General features: G+C 40.4%; 1 protein-coding gene across 3 annotated transcripts in view; it reads left to right on the forward strand.

Moving 5' to 3' along the window:
• The first annotated feature begins 21,884 nt into the window (after window positions 1-21,884).
• The window catches only part of lmo3 (LIM domain only 3), a 47,633-nt gene continuing 41,583 nt past the window's right edge, over window positions 21,885-27,934 (forward strand). Inside the window, exon 1 of one of the 3 annotated variants that reach the window (XM_066669556.1) lies at window positions 21,885-22,058. Coding sequence is in view for 1 of the 3 variants with exons in the window: in XM_066669554.1 (XP_066525651.1) it covers window positions 26,116-26,140 (25 nt within the window). In the remaining 2 variants the exon portion in view is untranslated. Of the gene's footprint in view, window positions 22,059-24,414; window positions 24,793-25,276; window positions 26,141-27,934 lie in introns of those variants that run through there. The other 2 variants (XM_066669555.1, XM_066669554.1) reach the window with 2 other exon arrangements.

Consider the following 27,934-nt stretch of genomic DNA (forward strand, 5'->3'; position numbering starts at 1 on the left):
AGAAAATAGTCATGTAAAATTAAATACTACACTTTATGGTTTATAAACCCACCATAAGGGGAGCTTAGCGAAATGAAAACAAGAAAAAGAAAGGGGTATGGCCTCTGTTAAAACAAAGTATGTATTTCAGTGTGTGATGGAAGGCGTCTGATTTCAGAGATGTTCCAGTGAAATAAGTGAGAGCCAAAAGAGAGAACTGCTCCTTGTTATGCTTTATCCAGTTAGATATCTTGTTCAAGAGCATCCATTGAAAGCAAAAACTAATGGAATTCTGTGTGGCGGCCTGTCTGGCGTATTCTGATCACTAGAAGATTGCACTATTGACCAAATGTCAGGCACAGAGCGATGCGATGATTGAATAAAAGAGTATACATAATCGAAACTGAGAACTCTGCCAGGGCAGCCTTCTGTTGCCTCTCTAACTACACCCTGGGAAATTCTAAAAAATCATTACCCCCTTCCACCCTCATGCTACTGCTACACACACACACACACACACACAAACACACCACACACATTCTTACCAGTTAGGCAGTTAAACCACCCACCATTCCACTTGTACATACACAAGCAAATTCCTGTTTAATTGCTGTTTATTCTTATAAAAAAGATGTTATTCATTAATTCATTTACATTTAATGCATTTGGCAAACACTGTTATCCAGGGCGCCTTATGATTTTTATTAATGTTACAGATGTAGACTATTCACTTTAGGAGTCTTGTCCAAAAACTTATTAATACAGAATAGCATTCCTGCCTGAGCTGGGAATCAAACCCTACCTGCTGAGTGTTACTGCTCAATTCATAGACTTTCTACAGCACGACATATAGTTGAATAATTTTGGGTTTAAATTAAAGGCTAACACTTTACAATAATGGTACATTATTTCAAGATACTTAAGACAATGATAAACCTAAATAAGTCCTAAGGTAATACCACAATTAACTAGTAAGTAATGATAATAAACAAGAAGTAACATTAACTAACATTTTATAAAATCCTAAAATAATGCTAATTCTTGTTTCCATCATTAAATAATGGTTTATTGTGACTGTACTTAAACATTTAGTAATGCCTAATACTGTCTTACTATTTAATATGGCCTTAAGTATAGTTAATTAATGTACCCTTGTTGTAAAGTGTTACCAATTAATGTGTTTTCATCAGTCAATGGGAAAGAATGGTTAAATGATGACACAGATCATCATTTAGGCTTCAGGATTATACAAAAGTGCTGAACCTTGTTTCGTTCCTGGGCGAGAGGTATAGTAGCTGACCCCAGAGGAGCCCACCCTCCAAACATAACTCACACACTGGAGGAGCCTCAAGGACAAATTAAATTCTGATTGGGCAGGGGAAAAGGCCACTGGGACACAGCAGCCAGATGAATAGTGTGTGAGCCATGTTTTACCACTTTGACACCCCAGTGAACATGTTAATGACTCTGCTACCTGTATAAATACCAGTCAAAAATAGAAAATGAAAAGTCAGTTTGTTGATTTTTTTTTTCATCTTAACTCAGAAAAAGTGATATATTGGGCATCTATAATTCATATTCATACTTTACTTTTTTCAGTGCCAGGAAAAAAGGCAGAACACATAAATAACACATAATCTCAGAACACATATCTGCCAAAACATAACAACATAGCTTTCAGTATTCCTTGTGTTCAATATCTAGGCTTCTCCTTTTTGTTGTATATGTAGGTTGCTAATGTTGAAGGTTTTATATTACACCGCACATTCTTTTCTGGAGGTTTTTCTGATGGAAATTCTGCTTCAAACAAATCAGTGCAAACCCAGACACATTCAGCACATTCAGTGATGTTGAGGTCAGGAACCTGTGGCCAGTACACTGTCCTAAGAACACCAGCAGCTTCTTTGTTTTATTTTTTTGGTGATGTGGTTACTCAGGAACAGATCACAGACAACTCCACGTCTTTTCAGGCCTGTCTTCTCAATGTGGAGGGATTTTCAATTATTTTCAGACTGGAACCAAGTGTAAGTGCTTTGGGTACTGTTTATCCGAATGGGACTATTTTTCGGTGCTTTACTGGTCTGTTTACACTAGGTTTTCACATGTGTTTTGTATCCGGATTGTATCTGGATTCTGTTTACAATTGTCATTAAAATGAAATCCAATTTTAGGTTCCTGTGTAAAAATTGCACCAATGTTTTAATTCTGCTTTATTCCCTCTAAGTGTCTGTAAACTGTGGTCATATGCTACTACCAGTGTTTTATGTGCTCTCAAATCTCAGGAAGGAAGGTTTAAAACAGGCAGGGAACATTGGCAAGGGAATGGCTGTGTCTTGCAGCTCGTGTTATTTCATCACCAAAACTGTCCAGAGGAATTTTAGTACATGAGAGACAAGTCAAAAATGGCGGGAAAGTATAGGGTTTTACAGATATTCAAGTTAATCTGTGAAGAATCTGGCCACTGATCTACAGGAGAAAAAATCACACCCTCATTGTCCCTCCTCTCAAGCGATGTTCAGACACGGAAAACGCATTTAGCTCACACAGCTCTTATGGTTGCTACCATGGTTCCCATTTTCTAAATACATACATACATACATACATACATCTTCTTTTCCGCTTTTCCATTTCAGGGTCGCGGTGATTTTCTAAATATCTTTTATAAATTGAAATTGTTTTGTCTTAGTTTGCCCTAACATTTTGCTTCCTAATGAAAGTGCATCATTCATTCATTCATTCATTCATTGTCTGTAACCGCTCACCCAGTTCTGGGTCTGGAATCACTGGGCACAAGGCAGGAACTCACTGTGGAGGGGGCGCCAGTCCTTCACATGGCAACACACCCACATATTCACTCACAACTATGGACACTTTTGAGTCACCAATCCACCTACCAATGTGTTTTTGGAACATTGGAGGAAACCGGAGCACCTGGAGGAAACCCATGCTGACACTGGGAGAACACACCAAACTCCTCACAGACAGTCACCCGGAGCTGTGTGACTGCGACACTACCTACAGTGCCATTTTGCCACTATGAAGTGCATAATTTTTGACTGGAAATAAACAAATGAAAGTCTCTGTCTTTTTATATTAATTTCACCACTGAGCAGATATTTAACTGGTGATACTGAGAAGGCTGTGGTATTTTAGTGTGTGTTGCACTGGTACTGCTCTGCTGTAAATGGTCCAGTATCTTGTTCAGCATTAACAAACTACTTACACTCTGGGCTTGATGTAGAACACTATCCAATGCATAACTTTTTTCCCATGACTGGTGTTCCGTTTGGACAAACAGCTACAAATCACTCAGAGCCTTTCAGCAATAGACATTGTTAGTTCCCAGTAATGATCTGTTTGGTGATAGAAATGAATTAATAGCTTCTGCCTCATTTTCTTAATTGTGATGCCGGCATTTTCCATCATTAAAAACATTTTCTCCTTGCACCTGCGCAATTACCAGCATGACTATAGAGCGCACCCATGAGCAATTACATCCAAATGTGCTGGGAAGACTGACTGAACCATGTGGAGGGCATTTACTTTTTGTGAAGCGTGACATAACTGGAGAGGTTAGAATCCGCTTCTTCTTTTATCAAGAGCACCCAGGTAATGATGAAAGCTGAGGAACCATTTGGAATTATTCTCATTTACAGCTGGGAGAGGATGGCCCCATCTGTTCCATGGCAAGATCCCTTCCAGCAATCTTTGATATCTCTGAATACTATTAGCCGTAGGAAGAGGCTGGGCTAATGGACCTTCAACAGCTCATTTGTTTGAAGCAATTATTCGGAGACTGCCCCCTTTTTTGCTGGAGTCGAGCTTTACCTTTTTACCAAAGGCAGGAGTGTTTTGCATCTGGGGTAGAAAGAATTTCACTGAAGGGACAATAACAACATGATGAAAGAGAAGATGGGTCCGATTTTGCCAAAGTTTTATGGAGAACATCAAATAAATGGTTGCTGTAGGTGCCTCCAAGTAGAATTCTAGACTTCAGAACCTGAGGATGGAGCTTGTTGTCCCTGAAAGTGTGAGAAAATCAGCGATTGGGTCAGCAGCAGTATCCTTCCAGCTGGCCAAGATTTCCCTTCAAAAATGCCACAGGAACGGTTCCCAAAATGCCTACAGACAAGACTCATAAGTCTTTGGCAACTCAAGGGCATAATTACAAATTATCTCAGACTATAAAATGTGGTCCAACAGAGCGCTGACTGAGTGAGGCCTGGATATGCAGTTTACATAAGGATGCCATAATTGTTGTGCTTCAGCATGGCCTTATGGATGTGAAAAAGCTGTCAGATTTGTTTGTATCATTTCCATAGACAAATGCTAGAAAATGACATACTCTGGACCAGCCTATGGTCACTTTGCAAAATGCCAAATAATCAGCTTCAGGAGTGTAAAGCCCCCCAGCATTAGACTGTGGGTCTGTAAGTTTGTGTTTTCTGCTATAACTACGCTCCACACAATCCTACTTCAATCCTCACATTGTGTCACTGACTATGACCTGTTTGGTGTGTTCTCCCTGTGTCTGCATGGGTTTTCTTCTGATTTCCTTCCACAGTCCAAAAAACATTGGTAGGTTGATCGGCTGTGTGAAAATGTCCCCAGATGTGAGTGCATGTGATGCTCTGCGATGGATGGGAGCCCTGTCCAGAGTGTATTTGAATGAATGAATGAATGAATGAATGAATGAATGAAGGTTCAGCAGGTGTCCATATACATTTCACTTCTATAGTGTGTGTAAAGCTTGAGCTTTTACAATAGACAGTAAATATAATGGTTCTATTTGTGTTCTAAACATCACCACGTTGGTATCTGTTGATACCAAATGAAAGCTCAATATCAGCCGATTCTTTTTCACCCAAGGGTTGTATCCAAACCCATCTGATATACACACCGAGGTAAACATAGATTAAAAGTGATCTTCCCAACACTCCTCTATCAATCATGAAGCAGTTAAACAGAACTTTTAAAAGTTCACTTAGTGCCAGTTTTCCAAGCTCACTGCTCACACAGCTGAGAGAATTCATTTAGCTCCGTGGCAGACTGTAAGTGAATCCCAGTTTAATGAAATCTCTCTTTATTATGAGTCACTCTCCCCCGGGGCTTATAGTATGTCCCATACAAGCCCTCAAATCCAGGACGTGTGAAAAATGCACAAGTGGCAGACAGAAAAGTGAATCCTCTGTAAATATACTATTAAGCGAGCAAAGTGTTGAGTCTTACTTCAAGTAGGTCTGACGAAGTTTATTAGCACAAACCAAATGGAACTTTTCATTTTAGAGCAGCGTATGATGCCATTAATTATGAGTCCACTGTCAGATGTTGGATCACGACCAAAGGATTTTTGGTCCACCAGCCTGCTGTTGCATTAAAAGTCAATTTATTGAGTTGCAGTGCATGTTTTCTCTGCCAAATCAAATCCAAACAATTTGCTCAGAGCTTGTACATTGCTTGCAGTGCAGGTGGAGAGTACACCCTTAAAGTATCGTAGGAGAGACACTTTTTAGTGGAAAGATCTTTAAACAATTAGTCATGCCTTCCTTCTAACATTAATTTTGCAAAGTTGTCTACATAATTACAAAGTAATAAAAGTCTCAGATTAAATAGGTTTCCTCACTATGGTCCAATGCAATTTTCTATTGGCATATATATTTCCAGAGTATGTCTGAGCAAATTTCCAAATTGGCTGAAATATACAAACTATCTAGCTGAAATATGAGTTGGTTGTTTCAGTTTCCTCCCACAGTCTCTCACTAAAAACACATGGTGGTTGCTTAGTTGGCTATTGAATGTGTGAGTGACTTTCCAATTAGGTTTTGTAGCATTTGTCCTTATTATAATTGTACTTGGATTTCAAACCTTTTATTAGGAACTTTTATTTTGAAGGGTGTAACTCATCTAGAGGGGCGGCACAGTGGCACAGCAGGTAATGTCACAGTCACACAGCTCTAGGGACCTGGAGGTTGTGGGTTCGATTCCTGCTCCGGGTGACTGTCTGTGAGGAGTTGGTGTGTTCTCCCCGTGTCCGTGTGGGTTTCCTCCAGGTGCTCCGGTTTCCTCCTACAGTCCAAAAACACACGTTGGTAGGTGGATTGGCGACTCAAAAGTGTCCGTAGGTGTGAGTGAGTGAATATGTGTGTTTGTCTATGTTGCCCTGTGAAGGACTGGCGCCCCCTCCAGGGTGTATCCCCTGCTTTGCGCCCAATGATTCCAGGTAGGCTCTGGACCCACTGTGACCCTGAATTGGATAAGGGTTACAGATAATGAATGAATGAATGAATGAACTCATGTAGATTTTCTGTACAAGATGTATACATCTTATTCTTTGCTTATCTGAAAAGTAAACAGGTCATATTTTGAAATGCACACTATCTGAGGACATTAGCACATTAATTTGGAGATCTGGAGCTCCTACCAACTTTGAAGTAAAATAACTTCATCAGCCTAATTCTGAACACATGGGATTAAACGAGTTGTTCTGATTTTGTGCTGCATTAAATATTAAAGTTATATTAAATATTTCAAAAACAACAATGGAAAAGAAAGAGATCTAAGCAAAAATGGCTAAAAAGTAGTTTCTGCTCTTTGCTTCTCACTCATGGGTGCCTAACATTGAACTGAGCTATGGCTCGTTCTTATTTAAAGAAACAGATGCTGCAATTTAGAGCAGGGGAGAATGGTGTTATGTTGTTCAATCCTTGTGCCATATTGAACATGTTTCATTAAGACCCAACTTGTGGATGAAGTGGTATTTTATGTGCGCCTATAGGGTCAACCACTAAATATGCCAGAGAGGGCAAAGTTGTGAGAGTGCTGGTGACCCAGTTTTATATTGAAAAAGAAATAAAGATATTTTATTTTATTTTATCTTTTGCAAGAGAAAGAGAGAGAGAGATTCTACCTGGGTTGATTGGTTCCAAGTTCTGACAGAAGAAAACATGGCTATTGTGACAAGCATCAAGTGCCTTGTACGAATACTCAGGAGGTCTTTGGCACATGTTCAATATTTCACAGAGTGAGGAGTATGCTGTTTGTGAGACGCTCAGCAGCTTTTTGACTTTGGTTCCCAAAAAAAAAAAAACCCAAAAACAATGAAAAAAGCACTGAGAGAACACTGGGTCCCTCACTGCTCACAGACTTCGTTCCCCCTGCTTCACTGATGACTGCAGTGCTTTTGGGAATATCACTTATCCATGCCATAAGCTGAGCAGAGACATAGGGAACAACAAAATGGCTGCCACAGATGACAGCCCCAAAGTGAAGTGATCAGTCAGGCCTTTTATGACTGCACCTCTGAAGGTTGGATGCAAGCTCCAAATATTGACGACACTGGGGTTATAGTTTTATTAAACTGTTTCCTCATGCTCTGCCCCATGTCTAACTTTTTAGCACAAGGCCTGCGATGTATGGTTCTTTGCTAGAGATTGCTACATTTCCTGTTTTCTCCTCTTTTTTTTAAATTATTTGTCTCTTTATTTATTTATTTCATTTTTTTACCTTGGCCACATCCTGAGATCAGACAATGAGAGAGTGATGTAATATCGCGGCCTGGCGGACTCCGTAATGCAGTCAATGGTATAAGTCCTGCTGCAATTTAAAACTGCTTATCCGAGCCGAATCCAGATGGGAAATCACTCCCAAACAGTTTCCTTTCATAAGCACTTACGCCTGAGTTATGTTCATCTCCACACTGTAGGCGCTCAAATCGCTTTAAAAAAAATGTTTTATATATATATATATATATATATATATATATATATATATACACATATATAAACACACACACATTTGTGTGTATTTGTGGCCACAGAAGCTCATCATGATTGTGCTGGCTCACAGGCAACTCTCAAGGCTTCAGTCTGCTGGGCCAAACAGCCCAGTTGCCTCATACTGTCACCCGTTTTCAATATCATCACTAGCACCATGTCAGAGGACTGTGTGCACAGGCTCAGGCTCATATTGGAAAATAATGGGCCAAGTGCAGGCTTTACACAAGCAAGATATAACTTCCAGATCCTAGCAATCCCACTACACCAAATCACTTGATACTTTCGTTGGCAGAGTGCCCTCTCTCCTTTCTTAGACTATTTAGAAGGGGCATAACACAACACCACAAACTTGCCATTTCAAAACTCTTGTTTTTGCTATTGTCAACTTGCTGCCACCTTTTCCCTAAGAGGAGTCCCTGCCACTATTGTAAGGGCTGTTACATTAATGCATTAGCTCAAATCACATTTGTTAGATAACCACTTGGAATGACAAGGGTGTAAGTGAACAATACTGTAGATTCCAACAGCATAAATCAAGTTTCGAAGAAATGCTAGAGAAAGATACTTTGTGCATTAAAAAACAATATAATTATAAATATGGTATATTTTAAAACAGTTCATGTTGAGGTTAGTAGTAAATCCTGTAACTTCAACTTCCTTCCACCCTTTTTAGACTGTTTAGAAGGGAAATAACACAACACCATCAACCTGCTGTTTCAAATCTGAAAATCATACCAGGCAAATTTGTTTGTGTGCTACAGAAAGAAAATAAAACATAAATAATTTAATATTTCAATACTGTTAATGTTTCATAATTCAATCAATAAATATTTCAACACTGTTAATGTTTGGTGCATTCAAACTCTATCTGTTATGCTTGACTGCTGTAATGTATTTGCTAGCCAGCTATCAAGCTAAGGGCTACACAGCTAACAGCAACAAAGAATGAAATTTCTGGCTTCAGCTCATTGTAAAACTCAACCTTGAGCCAGCCAAAGAACTAGCTAATGCACAAAGATTAAGTGCACAGGAACATCTCAAAAAAGGTTAGCATTACAACGTTTGTTTAACTGGCCAGCTTAGAGAATAGCTTAGCCTAGCAATAGCCAGATGTGCAAAGCAACTTTAACACACATTGGAATTGTGGAAGCTTATCATGCTATGCTGACAGTAATATTAAATGCGTGACTGTAAATTAAACTAAATACCTATTAATTAATTAATAACTCTCACTTGCAGACAGAACTGTTTATTATTTTAACACGTACCTGTTTTTTACCTGTATTCATATCTGTTTAAAATGCCTTACAAGTTTGTTCGTATTGAGTTAAATCCCCACAATTTAGAAACTTAGTGTTTTCTGATATGGAAAGCTGCAGAGCCCTGATCAGAGTGAGTTTTGAAGCTGTCCAAAGTAGGGGGTATACAATTTTTTTTTCCTGGTGTGTTTTTACATGTGATAGATCTGCATATTTTCTGGAAGGAGTGTTTGGCACCTTTGTGTTTCAGTTTGGTTACTGTGGAGATGGTGTCTGAACCGTCACAACTACAGGTACAATGAGGGTGTGATGTGAGAGCCGGGCGAATGGTACCCCTGGCCCTCTGAGAGCAGGATTCTGGTATGATCATCACAGGGGGATTAGCTAACTATTCCACTGGGTCTCCAACGAGCAAAGAGAGCAGCCAATTAAAACATGAAGGAGGGGACTTTCTCTCTCCTACGTCAAAGGAGTGGAGGGGAGGAGGGGGGCGGTAAAGGCAAGGGTGAGATGTAAAGATTCACAGTTTTCACAGTTTGCTTGTGCATCAGCCCCGTTTTTCTCCACTGTGTTCCGTATGTTTCAGGGGGGAAAAAAAGCCCAGATCTTGAGTGCCTTTGAACCCCTAAAGAAGCATGAACTACATGCCTAATTTGCAGTTTTATGCCAGAACACATTCACATCAAGCCAACAGAGGTTGTGACATGAGACACTGGAAAAAAATAGAAAGAAAAAAGTGACAAACGTGTCACGTCTTCATGATGTTTACCCATTCTGCGTATGTTGCCCTCTGCACTGGAGGAGGGCTGGGCTTATGCAGTCGCTTAATCTGGCTGGTAGACATGCTTGTGGAGTGAGAGTTCATGTTGTGTGGGCCTTGCTCGTCCCTGGGCGCTCCGCACTACTTGTCGCCTTGAAGAGCCAGCCTGTCAGTGAGCATTAGATAATAAGCAAGTCGTCTTAGCATGGCTAAACTGCTCATTATAAGCAGCTGCGCCTCTGGACCACCTTCTTTTTTTTTTTTTTTTTGCACTGCTTATGCTAACATGCTAACGAGGCACCAAAAACAGACTGCCTGCTATTCAGTGTGCTCTTCCCTCTCTTAGACTTTATTTCTGGCTTTGAATCAACATCCTATAAGCATAGCCAACAAAGGTAGTCATTGATGTGTTCAGAATCAAATATCAAATCATATTCAAGAGCTATGGGATAAAGCTCTGTTTAGCGCTACAGATGTGCACAAATGGAACAGATTGTTAAACATTTTGCAAGTTTGTGCTCAAGAAGCAACATAAAAATTGAGACATGCTTACTACATTGGGGTTTGCACAACTGATGTGCCATTTGTGTCCTATTACTTTTACAAATATGTGAATGAAGTGAATGTAATAGACATTTTAAATACAAGTAAAGTGTTTTTCACATGCCCCTATGAGCATGCTTCAGATAAATCACTTAAAATATTAATAAAACCTCTCCTCAGAACACTTACAGTCCACTGCAATTACACTTTACCTTGAAATATAACCATTACACTTTCATAAAACTCTCATTATTTTGCCATACAGGATGAATTAATTTAACATCCCGTGCTTGAAAAACAAAAACCCTCTTTCACCCATTATAGGTTAAGAAAAATTTACATTTCCCTCAACATTCACTCAGCCCTGTAACATGAACACATTCAGACTGTTCTTCTTACAGTTTTACTGACATTGACTGACAAGGTCATTTTTAATGAAGGACTAAAGTGTTCATAATGTAATAATTAAATTAATAAAAAGGGAATTCTATCTATGCAAACTTTTTATATTGAAATTATTCAATATATAATTTAGCAATAATGTGACTATGTATGAATTAAATTTATAATTCATAGTAGAAAACCAGAATGACATTTACAATCTTCAATACGTAAATGCACACACACTTTTATTTTATTTATTTATTTTTTTATATATGTCCACACATTGTGGACGTGCGCTTTGTGGTTCTACAGTATAGTCGATTATCATTCCAGCAGTAACCCTGAGGGGTTTCAAAAATTTCAATGTAGAAACAATGTTGTGGTATGGCTGGTCATTCATTCATTCATTATCTGTAAGCGCTTATCCAGTTCAGGGTCGCGTGGGTCCAGAGCCTACCTGGAATCATTGGGCGCAAGGCGGGAATACACCCTGGAGGGGGCGCCAGTCCTTCACAGGGCAACACAGACACACACACATTCGGACATTTTTGAGTTGCCAATCCACCTACCAACGTGTGTTTTTGGACTGTGGGAGGAAACCGGAGCACCCGGAGGAAACCCACGCGGACACAGAGAGAACACACCAAACTCCTCACATACAGTCACCCGGAGCGGGAATCGAACCCACAACCTCCAGGCCCCTGGAGCTGTGTGACACTACCTGCTGCACCACCGTGCCGCCCTATGGCTGGTCAGTATATACATATTCCTTGTTTCGAAGGAAGCTTCATGTCAGTCAGTGTAGGGTGTCGTGTGATTGGCTGATTTTTGTAACTTCTCAGCTTTTGCTTTTCTGTTTTGTGTGTTTTTTTATGATATATATGAGGTTGAAGGCAAAATCATTCTTTTCAAACTGCAACTGATGTAACAGAGGAGAAGAAAAATTGCATTGATCTGTCACATCAGTCGACAGACACCCATGCGAGCTAGCAGTGATTTCTCTCTTACTCACTCATACAGTGGGGCCAGTGGTTTTCTTTTTGACTCTTGGCCATGGGCAGCTAAGTCATCACACTGAAAAAACTGTGATTTCCAGATGATAGGGCCAATGCTTAGAGAGATGTGACACACAGGAGCCCAGCAGATTTTGATTTTCATGTAGCAATATTTGAAATTGAACACAGCATCCAAAATTGTTTGGAAATGTTATATCCCTGTTATGGTTTTTGTATTATATTTATTACCATGTAAACATTTTAGTCTTGATAAATAAAATCTAAAATAAATATTTATAAAACAAAGTAATAAAGTAAAAAACAAACAAACAAAAACAAGAAGTAAATTCTGTGTATTTGCTGAGAAGAACCTTACTTTCATCCTGAAAAGGAAGCTGTTAAAGAGCTTTGCATCAATGACAGTGTGTGTCCTTTTATAGGTGGAATACAGGCCAAATTTTGTTAAGAGTTTAGGGTGCACACATAGTTTATGAGGTTCAGTTTTAACCAAAGCTGATGGTAATTCTTCTCATTTACACATATCTGTAATGTTTCTGTGTTTTTTTTTTTTGCCTCCATATTTTGAAGTGGGTGCAGTAACTTGAGCAAACTGGGACTGCTCCCTAATGTTTTTACATAGTATGCTGATGCTTGGCACTAGATGGATTCAGAAATCACACACAGTGGTGGCAATGTCACTGATTTGAACAGCAGCTTCTGGGAGAAGTGTAAAGAGTGGCAGTTGCTTGGGCTTGGCCCGATTAGCCATCTTAATTAGCTGTCGTCTTCAGCACCATCTCTCTCTGCATGATGGAAAGTTGCTCTCCAAGGATCGATCACGAATGGGGAGGCAATCCGTTTGGAATCTGCTATAGCTCTGTTCTGAATCTTGGTGAAAGTTTGGTGAAGTTGGTCATGGATGACATCCTAAGTATAAATCATGGTATTTTATGATATTAGTCATATGGGATATCTGAAAAAGCAGCTTTTTTTTCTTTCAATTCCAATAATATCGTTTTTACCTTGAGGTCATTCAATATGGGTAATAAGTCCATCTCTTAAGCCTCAGAGCCTCAGGCTGCATTCCGTTCTGCACAAGAAACCTTCATGGAATCTGACAACTTCATGAAGGTTAATTGTCTGCATTCCAAGGTCAGTAGTACAGGTGTTTGTAAAACCATATGAACTACAGGAGTTGCTAAGTGCAGGAATTGTCACCTTCTTAAAGCTTCATATTCTTCATGGCTGAAGAGAACCACTCTGTTCACACATTTTCATCACTCTGTTCCATACCATATTGTAATGAGGCCATTGTGTCATATCTGCACTGGCTTTTACCACACGCTGAGGACCTCACGATCTGAGCATGTATGAGTCAATTAGCGAATGGTGAGGATGAGAACGGGCTGAAGGTTAATGATATTAGTGAGAGTGGAGGCGTCCTTCTGTGTTTTGAGCACAGTCGGTTGCTCTAGCAATGTCAGATCAGTCCGAGCAGCGGAGAAGAATGGGAGTTAATGTTATTAACCCTTTGCATTCTTCCCAAAACGGTTCTCTCTACTTGAATACATATCTGAATCCTTACATAAGAAACACCCAAACTGATCTTAGATCAGCGTGAAAAGGAGACACATGCTCATGATTGTGCTGACTGACATGTGTAGGTGGGAAAAACTGTAGCAAGTGTACAGGGGTGACATCTAAGCATTGCTTCATGTTGCCAATTAGTGCTCACAGATCCGTGCTGCAATGAAATCCTGAGCCTGATATAACCAGCTGAAAGCCTCAGAGATCAGTGCTTCTACAAAGGATTCAGCAGTGCCAAAGCATTACAATATGACGTCTGTTCTTGTAGCTGGGCCTTTTGTGTCACTCTCCAGCAATATAAAGTTGTACGCGTGTATTGACATGATTGGAGCAGTAGTCTTGGCATTTCTTCCGTGGCCTGGTCAGAATTCACTTTTACTTTGTAGATGAGTTTTTCTTTATTTATTTTGAAATAATAGGTCTGTCAAAACCAGTTCTGCTGTATTTTCACAATTATACTAAAGGATCCTTGTTCTAAATATATATTTTCACCTCTAGGGCACTTAGGATATTTATGTGTATTTTTATTATAAAATAAAAGTCACAATTAATTTTCCAACATCTCTAAAGAAACCAGACATGATTTTATCATAACAACACTTTTTAAATTACAATTAATCTTTCAAAACAGAAATGAATGAAATAGATATGCTGAAAAGATGGATATTTTGTTATACTTTAGAACATGGCAAAATTCATCTTCATCTACGTTTGCCTGCTACTTATAAATGTCAACCTTTGTGAAATTGTATTAGTGTAAACATGCATTTTATATTATGACACTGAGCTCGCGAAACAGCTCTGTGATGAAAACCATATTATACTGTTCAATCTATGGTGAGTGCAAATGGAAAAACATTCACAAAATAGTAACCCAGAAGTGTTAAATCCATAGTTTAAGAAGTAATGCCAATGTTAAAAAGCTAATGAAGAAATCTTGTTAGTTCATGACAGCTTCATGAATGCTTCCCTCCATTGTTAGCTCCGTAAGAATTGTTTGGCTGAACTAACTCTTTAAAAATCTCTCGCCCTTTTTACTTTCTGCTGCTTTTTAGACAGTGAGCTGTGATCCGACAGATGGCTTGACGCTAATTTAAATTAATATTTAAGAGATTTCAGGTTTATATTTAGGGCTGCACCACAGAGAGGAATAGGGTGATAGAAGTAGAAGAATTTTTTTTCTCAAGCTAACGTATAGGCACCATTTTTTTATTTATTTTTATTTATTACTTGGCTAATTAGATCTAAATGTCTGCTCATTTTGCTATGACCGTGCATGGAGTCACAGATTTTCAACAGTTTATTGCTATTCAGGCAAGCAGCGAAGTAGAAAAAACAACAGAAATAAAATATCATTCACAAAAGAGGAGACAGTAAAAAATTAATTGTTAACATTTATTATTTTTTCATATACGTCCAAATGTTTAATTTTCAAAGCAAAACCACAACCTAAGGCGTAATGAAAAGTGTGAGATATCTGGGGGTCTTGAACAGATTTAGGATTGGACTGCATAAATGAATGTGCCATTTTAACCTTCAGGAATCAACAGATTGACCTTGAGTCGTAAGCATTAGCAAATCTTAGATACTACTGAGATGCCTTATGGGTGCATATTGAAATGGTAACATTAAATCTTATTACAAGGTCCTTTTGTGCACCACATAAACGAAGGGTTCCACTGTGAGCCTGGCTCAATTTTACTGTCAACTGATGCTCTGCACTGCAATCAGTGATTGTCTGCAAGAGATTAAAAGATATTTTCCTCTTCAGGCGGAGTAAATTGGTTTTGGATTAAGGCTGATTGATTGCCGCGGAGGTATACAGCAGTCTGTTTGAAATGCTCAGTTCTGAACACACACGTAATTTCAGCCGAGCTACTCTGGGAAAGCTTGCCGGATGGAATCGATTGATATTATGTAGCAGTTAGCAGTATTGCCTTGCATTGCTTAAGGTTATCATTAAAGACTTGAAGACATATTATATTAAGCTTCATTTTTTTGTGGTTTTGTGTGTATTTGTGTGTGTGTGTGTGTGTGTGTATGTGTTTGTTTGTGGTTGGTGTGGGGAGGTGGGGGTACTTTGTGTATCAGGTTAGACTCATATCCACAAGGAATGTTCATTGACAATATTGTAATGGAAGATTTATTGGAGAAATGTAAATAACAATGACCTCTAAAACTTCAACCCAGAGCCTCATCTGTCAAAATAAACATGATAAATCTTTTATCATTATAGATATTGTGCTTTCACAAAATGCTACATTACAGCCTACATTATGTCACAAACCAATTATTTCTGGATATGTTCAGACAGAAACACACGCAACCATGTACATTTTGATTATTTGGCCTTGTCAACGTTGTTGCAATTAGAAAAAAAGCATTAATTATTATGTAATTAAACAGTCTTATACTCTTATAAATTCATTACAAATAATGGCAATGGCCTAATCAATAAAACCTGATATATACAACTTTAATTAGTGATTTTATTTTTTTTTTTTTTTGCTTTTAAGTGAAAATTTACCACTGGAGTTTCTTGTCCCTGTAAAGTCAAACTACACTCTTCTTTTACCAAAATATACAATTAATTCACATATTGGTCAAAATGAACACAGTTTTTGTGTAGGCTAACGTTTGAGCATAGCTTTGGGAGATGTTTTATTGCATTTATTGAGATGTTTTATTGTTTTATAGCCGAAAGATCAGGGGTAAATTTTAAGTGTAGCAAAAGTCTGACAAATATTTAGACTTTTTAGAAGATCTGTAAAGTACTGTTAGGGTCGTGGGGTGCGGACTGACGGGTGCGGACGCATGCGCTAATAACACAGACTTTATTAAACAGGAAATAAACAAAACAAACATTAACGAACTAGAGGGCAAACACTAAGCGGGGAAAGAACAAGACTGAGAAGGAGAATCGGGAACAAACAGTACGAAGAGCGATACAATACAAAGAACAACTGAACGAAACATTACCAAGAACAAATGAACGACACCAGGAAGTGAGGGAACGGGGCTTAAATACAACAACAAACGAGAAACACCTGAAACGGATAACGAGGGTAAAGGCAAGGAGGCGGAACAGAGGCGGGGCGTGAACGACAACAAAACAAAGCCATGTGCTGAGATAGAGAAAACAGACATGACGGGACGAGGGCGTGACAAGTACAAAAGGGTGATGTATGCAATAATCAGTCTGTACTGACTGGTGAAACAACACTGATGTTTAACAGATGTTTGACGATCAAGCGTTCTTGTGTGGGTTCTTTATAAAACAGATATGGTGTGTTGAACATCATCAGGTTCAGAATGGTCTTCACACGTCTTTATAAATGTGTCGATATAGGTCATGCATACAATGCCATAAAGTGGGAAGAACCTTTAAATTTGAGGTGTGCTAGCACTATATTTAACATAAAATAATAACTTTTCATAAGTGTTGGTTGCTAAGATTGGATTTCCTGGTTATATGAAACATATGTTTCCAGTGTAGACAATGTTCCCCTTACCTTGCATAAACAGCAGGTAGTATTTTTACCTTAGAATTATAGCTTTAGAATAATTTTGATGCTCCTCTGACTAATAATAGGGAAAATATGGCCTCATTTGTTGCTACTCCAGACTCAGCACTGAAGAATTTAACTATGTAACTTCAGAAAGGGTATAAGAAATCACCCCCTCCTTCTATCCCTTGATGATTTCAGGTCAGTGCTGTAAAAATTAATTACACTGTGCAACTGAAGGAGAGCCCAGGTGCAAAAGATCTCCTAAAAGTAAGACATATTTCCTGACATATTCATGTTTCTTTAGTTTTGTACTCAGTCAAGGAGGTACACAGGCTTTACAGACTTACTGCTAGTAGCCTGTGTACCTAAGGATATGGCAAGACACAAGATTCAGTTCAAAAATAAAAGGTAAGGTGAGATGACCCTTCTAAAGGATCAGGCACTAGTGGTAGTTGTCCTTTAGACTAAAATGTCATAAGCATGCCACTGTTCCATTTTTGTTTTATTTATTTATTTATTTATTTTCCAGCCTACCTCCTAAAATCACTAATTATCCAAATAGAAGGATGCAGCTAGTGTATCGTGAAAATGTCTTGGAGTATTATTGTAATATTCTGCTGCCATATCACCTACCCAAAAGTTCTATAAAAAGCGTGGACAAAATTAAGGCTTCCTTGGATAAATCTGATTATCTTGGTTATTCTTCCAATGTAACTTTCCCTGAACCTTACACATATCCTGTTTCATCGACTACTAGCCCAAGGGCTTTGAGCAACCACTCCTTTCTGTAATAGTGTCACATTCTACTTAGATATTCGGGCTCCCTGACTGGCCTTTGCTTTTGTTCTGAACAAATTAATTGCCAGTTGAATTAAGTAATCTCCATCAGTTCCCCCTGGTGTAATAGTAGGACCCAATTTCCTGTGGTCTGGATATTCTTTAAATCCAGAGGGCTCCCCTTAGACCCATTACTAAAGGTGATCCTTCAGACTTTGTCAAAGAGAGTCTCCGTAACTCACAGTAGTCGCCACTCTGCCGAAAGCTAAAATTGGTCTGCGGGGCGGGGAGAGAGTGAGAGAGCGAGAAAGAGAGCAATAGAGAGAGTGAGTGGGAAAGAAAGAGGTAAGGTAGGAGAGAAATAAGGCATTAAAAGCTACGCATCCCTTGACCCTACTTTTGGGTCACCTACCAGAAGCAATTACCATGTATCCCTCTAAGGAGAGGGCCTGCTGGTTGTTAGAGCAAACCTACATGACGTATCTCTGGCTCTTCTGGGATGAAAGAACTTGAAAAGAGAGATAGTTGTGGTTTGGGTGTCTGTGTTGGTGTGTGATGGGGGAAATGTCCAGTTGCAAGGGCTTTAGGATGCAGATATTAAAAGTACAACATATGTTAAGCTGAGAATTCAGAGCAGGCTCCTGGGGCTTTTTTTAAATGTCACTGATGCTCGGCAGAGGGCCCCTGTCGGAAGGAGCGGGAAATAAACCAGCTCAATAAACCAACACATGGCATTGCACCTGGGTCCTGATGCCCAGTTTCTCCTGGCAAGGGGAATAGGACACGCTCAACCCACACTTTGATGTTATCCTGCATCCTTTCAACCGTGACTATATGACATATCTGATAATTGATACATACACACAAAACTTATTAAAGAAAACAATTAATCAAATCTGTTTGCTTTTTTTTTTATTTACTGATGATTGGCTTCTATCTAAAGTGCATGAAGTCAACAGGTTTCTGTTCTGTTTATGTAAATGGAAGTTATTGTCTATGAAATTGAAGCATATGCTGAGATTAAGTTGAAAACCATTGGAGTATTTCTTAAAAGTGGGCATATTTTTAAAAATTCACATTATGATTGTATTAGCACATTAATATGAGGATCAGGAACCCCTACCAATCCACAAAAAAAACAGTCAGTTCATTGTGATCTGCCTAAGTCTGAAAACATTAAATAAAACAAGCTGTTTTGGTTTTGTGCTGCTCCTTACAGAATGCAGGCAGTTTAGGAATGTCTGCTCTGAAGCCACATTTATGAAAGCTTAAAGGTGCGCTTAAACGGAGCAAAACAAAAACAAGCATGGAGAAATACATGTATTGAATATAAAGAAGAACAGAAAATAAAGAGAACTCAGCAAAAATGACTAAAATCCAGAGCTTCTGCTCCTCACTCCTGGGCTCTCACAATGAACTGAGCTGTGACTAATTCTCATTTTAAGAAACAAGAGATAAAACTTTTCGTTCTGAACAGGGCTGTTTAGACAGAACTCTGTTGTGTTGTTTGACCAAATCATATCACTGGTATTTCATTAAGACCCCAGTGAACTGTGTTAAATTATAGATAAGGGTTATAATATTACCAATGTTCCTTGTAGAGTAATAGGACCTGTTCCTTACTCAAATCACTACATTACATATTATGCTGGATTCAGTTTCAGCTTATGTTGTGAATATCAAAGAAAACGTCCCTCTGATCCTGCTCAAGAAATTATGATGTGTTCTCATTCCTAACGTCAATGTATAATGGTTAACAATCAACAGAAATAAAGTACCATTTTTCTATTTTTAATATTTGAATTACATTTAATTTTTAGCTACACACGATTATAGAATTAGCACTCCTGAAAAAGTGTAAGTTTCTAAACATTTCCCCTTTCAGTGGCTGGGAGTTTAGGAGACATCTCTTTACGTGGGCAGGATGGCCTGCCCTCTCCCTACCATCACTCCCTATTAACACTTATGGTGATGATGCCATCTACTAGTCAGCTGGCATCTGTTAAATATGACTGTCGAGTTGTTCTATGATGTTGCATTAACAGCCGTTTAAAAAGATATCATGGTTGACTTCTTGAGCCTTCCACCCTGCCAGCTTAGTGTTATGGGCAGAGCCAAAAATGGGTGGAATCAGCAGTTACTAACTACTGTGTTGTTTGAATTAGGTCCATTAACATTCATAATAACACTGAACACATTTCACAGTTTTGAAAATGTAACTATATATTTAAAATGCTTTCACATTACTAATGTTATCTTAATAGCTTGCTGCTAACAGTATTAGCTATTATGGAGGTTTTTCCCATTTTGTAGCACTTATCCATGGAGGACATAAATTCCAGGCCCCATCCTCCCATTTTCAATGCTTCCTTTGGCTGCCCTAATGGAGGGTTATGGTCAAAACCCAGGCTGAACCAAGAGCCCCTAGGGTGTCCCTAGGTATCCATACTGACTTTAGTATTTGGCAGCATCAAAGTTTGAAGTATTTTTTGGATTCTAGCTGATACAAACTATCAAAGGATATTTTCTGAGTATAGAACAAAGCATTAGTATGGCGCTCTGGATATACCATCTGCAAAATGCCCTAAATTTAAAGTCAAAATTGTTACTGTGTAATGATAGTATTCAAGAGACAGTAAACTGTAAAAATAATAACTAAACGTTAAATGTAGGGTTTAATTTGTTTAGTCATTCTTAAACCACATCATTTTTAATATTTTCATAAAGGAATTTTTAACATGCATGACTGCTATGTCTGACTGCTTAGAGCTGCATTTGTTTTGCTGGTAAAACTGATTATTAAGTCCAGGGTTGTGATGACTCTGTAATGACCCTAGTGTTTAAGAACTTAAGATTAATTTGCATTGAGGTTCTTGAAATGCAACGTTTGTAATACTGTCGCAACGCAATAGTTCAATAGTTAATATGTAGTTTTGGTAGTGTCCGGATGCTAACTCTGCTTACAATTTGATTTCTTGTCTCTGTGGGTATTTTTTTTTAATTATAAAGACTAAATAACAAGCCAAGGGCTATCATAGCACAATGATAAACTTGGAGTTTAAGAATTTGAGGCCAGTCTGAATTGACGTTCTTGAACCACACCACTGATAACATTTTCACAATGCAAGCTTTATGATGAATTTCAGCAATGTCTATATATATATATAATTTTTTTAACACAGTTGTGCTCAAAAAAAAAAGAGTGTCTGGTGATGATTGGCACCGAATGCACACGCGTTTCCTCTCTCTCCCAGTGTGACGAAATTGTCTCCCCTTTTAAGTGAAGAAGTGTGACATCCCCATTTCCCTTAAGTGCTCTGTGTTTTAGTGCGCTTGCTAATTAGACGGGTAATAGGAGTAGCTCTGATTGGCATTATAAACGCCTCACCATCACTCCTCAAACTGTTCACGCCACCAGCCTCTTCTCCTTTTGCATCCGCTCTCAGAGTTGCCATCAGAGGAATTATCAAAGATAAAAAGACATTATAAAAAAAAGATCTTCCCCTGACAGATATTATCATTACAACCTTTTATCAAAAGTACAAACTTGTTTTCTCTCTCTCATTCCACTCTGTCTCTCCTCTCTCACTCCCTCTCCCTCCCTTCTTTTCATCCTCTTCACACACCATCCTTCACTCTTTCCCAAGGTGGTTTTTCGGCAGGGAGAAGAGAGAAAAAGGAGAGTGAGCGAGCATGAGAGAGAGAGACAGAGAGAAAGAGAAAGAGGGAGGGAGGGAAAAAAGTGTGGGAGATGGAGGGAGACAGAAAAAAGAAGACTGAGCTCTGTCAATTGGAGTGAGCGCACTACTAAGTCTGGCTTCACTACAAAGGTTAGCAGATCTGACTGTCAATACTGTCAGAGGGATGGAGTCTTTGGGAGAAGGAGGAGGAGGAGGAGGTGGAGACGTGGAGGTTAGGTGGTAGTGGTGGTGGTGGTGGAGGGGATGGAGGAGGGGGGAGCAGGAGGGTTTTTGCTTTGAGAGAAAGAGATACTTTGATATTTCGGAATGTTAGAAGGGTGAATGTGGAGAGCTGGAGGTTGGGGATCTAATTACCGGGCCATAATTGGGGGCTGGGGAATAGGTTGCCGTCCTCTCAACTCGCTGCAGATCAATTATGTTAAGAGAACATCTGTAAGTAGAGCTTAATGAGGTCCATTAGAGCAACATGCGCTGCCTTCCCTAACGGTGCTTGTCAGCTTCTTGGATGAGCTGGAGCACGCTGCTAACTAGGGACCTGCTGGAAGGTGCTTAAATAGGGCCGGCTCAGGTCCGCCTCGACTCTGCTGCCACAAAGAGGAGAGAAGAGGAGAGAAGAGAAAAGACTGGAAGAGAGGAGGAAAGGACACGACAGGGAAGAAACTGTCATTTTAAAGCGGAGGAGAAAAATAGGACGAAAAAAGGAAAGGGGGCGCTACTTTCTCTGTCCAAAGGAGACCTGGTCGAGGCTAGACCTGAAGCCCACGAGCTCGGCTGCTGCTGTTTCGCTCGGTACAGTATCCCGAGGCTTCTAACGGCTAAAAAGTGCCAGTGGACGTGCACGCGCAAAACAGGCGGAGCGTTTAGTTCCAGCGTTTTATGTGTGTTTTACATAGGGGGCGGGGATTTACAACGAAGTTGGTGCAGATGGATACCTGTATATGGTGTTTGATAACTTTAGTGATGCTGACAAGTACATGAAGGTTTGCATAGGGTGGTGTTGATGGGAGTGTTTTGAAATACTCAGGCTGAAAGGCATTCGGTGTCTGTAGCTTACATTTTAAGAGTAGGTTTTAAGGTATCTATAAATACCTGTTACGATTATACAGATATACTCGAAAGTGGCCAATAATGCGGTCTTGATCCAAATCCTTAACGTTCACTCTGTGAAACGGCGACCGCTCTGAAGCAGTGTTGCTGTTTTCTATTTGTTGTGTGCGATGGAGCAGGAGCAGCTCACGTGATGTGCGTCCTACCTGCAGAAGGGAGAGAGAAAGAGAGAGAGAGAGAGAGAGAGAGTTTGTGTTCGTGTTGTATTGCTGTTTGTACTCGTGCGCGCGCGTCTGCGTGTGCGCGTAACTTCGGACTTTTCGTGGGTCTGATCGCTGCCAATTTGCAGGTGCACAGCGAGCGCTGTCGGGACAGATGCGGCGCGCCGATACAGCCGATGTACAGCTCACTCATCCCTCCACATAACTCACATATCTGTGCTGAATAATGGACGTGATAATGCGCGAGATGAAGTGCTAGATGTGGGTGGGGGGGAGGGGGCGAAAAAGAGGAAGAGCTTCATCCTCCCATCTCTCTCTCTCTAACCCCCACCCCTCCCCCACTCTCACACTCCTTCTCGCGCGAGTCTCTTCTCCGCAAATTGCATGATTACGCAGATAGCACCGCTTTGAAATAATTCAATCCATGACAAAACCTAATTACTGGCAGGTAATACCCTGTCAGATTTAATGCATCTCATCACTCATAATGGTAGCGAGGAGCGTTTTATGACCCATCTAACTAGCGCTGCGCTTTAGCCACAGTGATTGGCAAGAGGCCGCGAGCTATAGGCCTACCAATGGACTTCGCTTTCTCTGACCCCATCTCCTCGACCTGAAACTATCAGAGAAGCGAGAAAAACAAACTTCCCGGACGCGGTTAAGCCCAGAGAATCGAGCTGTTGGATCTCACTGGCCGTGTATACATCCGTGGGCATCAGAAAGGCACTAAAGGTTAAGAAAAAACGTCAGGGTTGCTCCTCAGTACAAAGGCGCACAACACCGCGTGCTGTCATTCAAAATGAAAGGGGACTGGCTTTTACTGCCAAGCGCAGGCCAATGGGATGAAGTAATGCCTGCCAGATACTCATTTTCCAGCCAAATTGTGCTAGTTTGAAAATGTGAACTTCTGTTGTTGGTAGGAGACTTTTAAAAACCAATCCTCCCAGTCCCACATGAACATGTCAGTGTAGGTTTTTTTTTATTTTTTGGATAGATGATACAGGCAGTTAACACAATGGCTGAGCATTCCAGGTTTAAAAATGCAGGGTTCCAAATACGCAGTTTCAGACAGCCAAGATTTCTGACATCAAAAGGCCTAAGAAATCATTCTCATCTCATTAACTTGCGGGTTGGGGATTTTGAGGTACAGGTGAGTCAGTTGCATAAGTGCTGAATGAAGGCACTGTGATGGACTGGAGTCCTGTCCACGGTGTGTCCCAGCCTTTTGCCGATTGAGGTAGACTTTGGAAAATCTGCAACCCTGAACAGATTGAATGAATGAACTAATTAATTCATATGCAGGTGTGGAGATTATAACTAAGCTATTTATAAGGCATGGAGGGATGCATTTCTTAGAATTGTCTTTTTTAGTTAGTAGTTAGTTAGTTTGTAGAGGTTTAATCAATGACTGGAGGGTGATTTTAAACAAACTTGGACTGTTTGCTGGACCTGCCGACCCCAATGGTCAGTCTCTGGCAGGCAGATGTCATCATTAGTAGAACTAAGTTAAAAAAAAGGGAAATAAAAAGTTGTGGTTATCCTGACTTTTCATGAATATTATGAATGAACCCATTGCACCCTTGCATTTACACAATCTGCTAACAGTCACACATACAGGAAATAACTTCGAAGCTTTCAAATTGTCCCCTTAGAATGTGGTGATCTGGGATGGTCACGTCATTTGTCAAGTGTGTAAGGAGCTTGTACTCGCGAATATGATCTAAATGTATCATTTAGCCGTGTGTACGCTGCTACCACGCACGCTCAGAGAGAGAGAGAGAGAGAGAGAGAGAGAGAGAGAGAGAGAGACTTTAAAAAAAACTGTTAACTACAAGGCTCGTTTGTGCGCGCGGCTCGACCTCCCAACACGCGCCGGCAAGGAGAGCGCGCGAGACTTTGCATGTAGACGCACGCGCGCACGCACGCGACTCCGACTATCAGTTATAAGTGAACGACGATTTTTTTTTTCTCGTCGAGTTACGCGTCCCAGCCGTTTGGGAACGCGGTAAAAGCTCGCGACTCAAAGCTGCACCCGCTGTTCGAGTCTATGAGGGTTCGCGCGAGAAGAACACCTGTAGCTGTGGGAGCGATCGGCGGCTCGCGGTCATCCATGTGGACCTCTTTATTTTCCACCTGAAGATTCACCGCCATGTCGGTCTCGTGAACTTTTTATTTTGGGTCGTTCGGAAGTATCAGAGTTGGGGAGCGAGCGCTAGACTCCAGAGTTGAACCTTCTGCTGAACTTGGTCGAGAAGGTGAGTCCAGTGGTCGGATGATCGAGGACTTATTAAGGACTTTAGTCTTTAATTTGACGTTTAGTCTGAATTACATGTGCAACGGTAAAGCTTTATTACCATTAGTCGGTGCCTTGGACCATTTATCTACAGCTTTAAAGACAGAGCCTTCTTAAGTGTGCACTAACAGCAGCACTGTGCTTCAACAGCTGCTTGAACTAACATACATCTTTATTGAATTTGTATAAACAACAGGAGCATTGATTTTAGTTAATATTATTAGTTTGTGTTTTTTTTTCTTAAGAATTATTCTTGTGTTGTACTGAAAGAGAAGCACATGCATTTAGGTACAGATGTTAGAGCATTACCCAAATATCAGGACAGTGGAACTGTGTATGTGTTTAACTACTAGCCTGTTTCATGCGTGAAGTTGTCTTCGTAAGCATTATTTGCTATTTAAAAGCACGGTTTATGTTTAAAATAAATAAAGCCAAAAAGTTAATCAAAGCAGGTGCATCAACTCGCGTTTTTCAGATGTTTATTGAGGACTAAGGGAATAGGCTCAAACTTTTCTGCCATTATTGACACCGTTACTGTTCGGCGATTGAGATCTCTAAAGCACCAGCCTCTGAATCCGCCCGTTATGCCAAGTGTCTTTTAGCAGAACCGTGAGAAAAGAGCGAAAGAGAGCGAGCGTGGATAAAGGGTTTTGCTCAATGCAGTAGTGTGTGCACGCGGGCTGGAGCTGGGTTTGTAGTTGTGGTGTCTGTGTGTGTGGAGCGAGTGAAGCGGCGTATTATAAGAGGAGGGCGCCGTGGAGGGGTTTGTCTGAGCAGATTGTCTTTGTGGTCCGGGTTGTAATTTCGCTCGCCGACACTCCGTCACTGCTGCTGCCTCCGCCACTGCTGGATCTAATTTCATAGTCGAGCTCTGGTCGTGACGAGACGCACGGTGTTAACGTCGTGTGGTGTGAGACGATAGCGTCGCTTTCTCTCTCTCTCTCTTTCTCTCTCTCTCTCTCTCTCTCTCTCTCTCTCTCTCTCTCTCCTAGCCTTTTCTTCTTTCTCCCCCCTCCATCACCAGCATCGGCCGGGCTGTGTTCCGTTGATTGGTGTTTTCCTCGTTTCTTCTCCTTCGCTTTTCTTGTGAGGGCGAAGCTGGATTTGTTACTTCTAACAAAAGCGAACCGCCCTCAGAGAGAGCGAGAGAGAGAGAGAGAGAGAGTGTTTGTGAGTGAGTGAGAGGGACTGCTCACTTTACGGAGACCCGGAGACCGGGGGAAAGCTTTGGCTCCTCTTCTTGTTGTATGGTGGTGTGTTTTGAGGCGCTGAAGCGGGTCGACCAATGCAGAAAAGGGAGAAAAGTTTCGGTAAGAGCTCCACTCTGTGCTTTTCTGTCGTATTCGCATCGTCCTTACGACCGTGTCGCTAATGCTAAACTGTTTCCATGCTGTTTCTATGCTTATCCCTCCGTCGTTTCCCTTAGAAGTGAGCTTTTTATTGAATGAAATCTTCAGATACCCGTGTCTTTGTGATTTCTATACCCTTTTCTCACCACAAATCTACGTTCCAGGTTCTAGTTGACTCTTTAATGTATTTTTGGTCGTCGTTTTTCTCATTATTCCCCCTGAGGTGATTTCAAACACGTTTAACGGTCGCCGAGTTTAACGGTCGCGTCGCGAGCTGCTTCGAAAATTGGCTTCTGTAGCAAATCTTATTGGCCTTTTCCAAGCCCCCGCGCTGCCATGGCAACCGTAATTAAAGTGATAAGCGGGTGAAATGTCAGCATCTCCGGCTCGCGCAGCTGTGACGCGCTTGAAAGGAGGGTGGGGGATCAATTTGGTACTTTCTTATTCGCTCAAGTCTTTCCAAAATAAGGACAGAAGCGAAGGAATAATAACCACGTCTGTGGTTCCATTGTTTTCAGTGGCAATAAAGTGCATAAAAATGTTTTCGTTTCGAAGCATAGCTACAGTGTAAATTATAAAGCCATGGGTATAGCCATGAATCTAGTGTTAAACAGTTTGAATTGCTATTCCCGATCAATATTCAATACATAGTGCAAATGACACTGCTGTCATTTTGTTTAGGATAAATTAAAATAAATGACAGTTATTAAGAACAAGCAGACTCCACTTATGTATTAATGTATCTGTACTCTGCTCCTGTGTCCAGTGGATTTTGGATGTTTACTTTCCCTGGCTTTTCATTTAGATGATTTCAATTATAATGTATCACATCTGTAAAGCTCTAACGTGTTGGCCTCAAATCAGCTTTTAGGAATCCCCACATGGTCCCTATTTTTGCTTGACCCCAGTTAAAACACCTTGGGATAGGGCACAAAATATGGATCATGGACCATGGTATAGATGAGTACCAGTTGCAGACCCACTCGTCTAACTCATATGAAGTCAGTTCATGATCCTCACTTAAAACTATTATCATTGATAATATAGGGTATCACTGGAAAATGCACCTTTTCACATTGGTCTTTCAAGGCTGGAAGAGCATAATTTGTGTCACTGTTTCCGTCTGCAGTAACCAGCAGATCAAATATATTCTCCTCTTAAAGACCAGCACCCAAACTCACAGAAAAGAACACATCCCAATCTACAGATTAAAGTTTGGTATTTGTTCTGTATATAGACTTCTGTATTTACACATATGCTGCTGCTGGTTGCTTCCTGGTTTGATACATTGGTTAATAGGTTCAGGACACACATTCGTTAAACAAAAGCCACTAACTCAAGCCGGAACCACAACCAAATGGCAGGCCGAAGGAGAGGAGGAGTGTAAAACTGGAACTTCTTTTGAGCTGAGTAATGAGAGGCAGCGGCAGTGTTGTGTTCCCTGGGCTGGAGCGGATGAGTGCTGCTGAAGAGGAAGCTCGCATAGCGGAGGCGATCAGCCGTGCGCTCCTCACACACACTTACCATCCAGCCAATTAAAAGCTCAATGGCTTAAATGCAATGGCTTCGCTCATTACCGCAAACAGAGTGGCAGTCTTTGCTGCTTTTTTTCTGTTCCTCTCTTTTCACCAGAAAACTCCACTTTTAATCAGCTCCTTTAAAAAAGAAAGGAACGTTTGAGGAAAGCAGCGTTTTGTTTGCATTCAAATGACAAATGTGTTGTGGCCTTTGTATAGTTTGCACACTCATGTCTAT

This window comes from Hoplias malabaricus, chromosome 4 (genome assembly GCF_029633855.1).
Source record: "Hoplias malabaricus isolate fHopMal1 chromosome 4, fHopMal1.hap1, whole genome shotgun sequence".
Taxonomy (NCBI): Eukaryota; Metazoa; Chordata; class Actinopteri; order Characiformes; family Erythrinidae; genus Hoplias; species Hoplias malabaricus.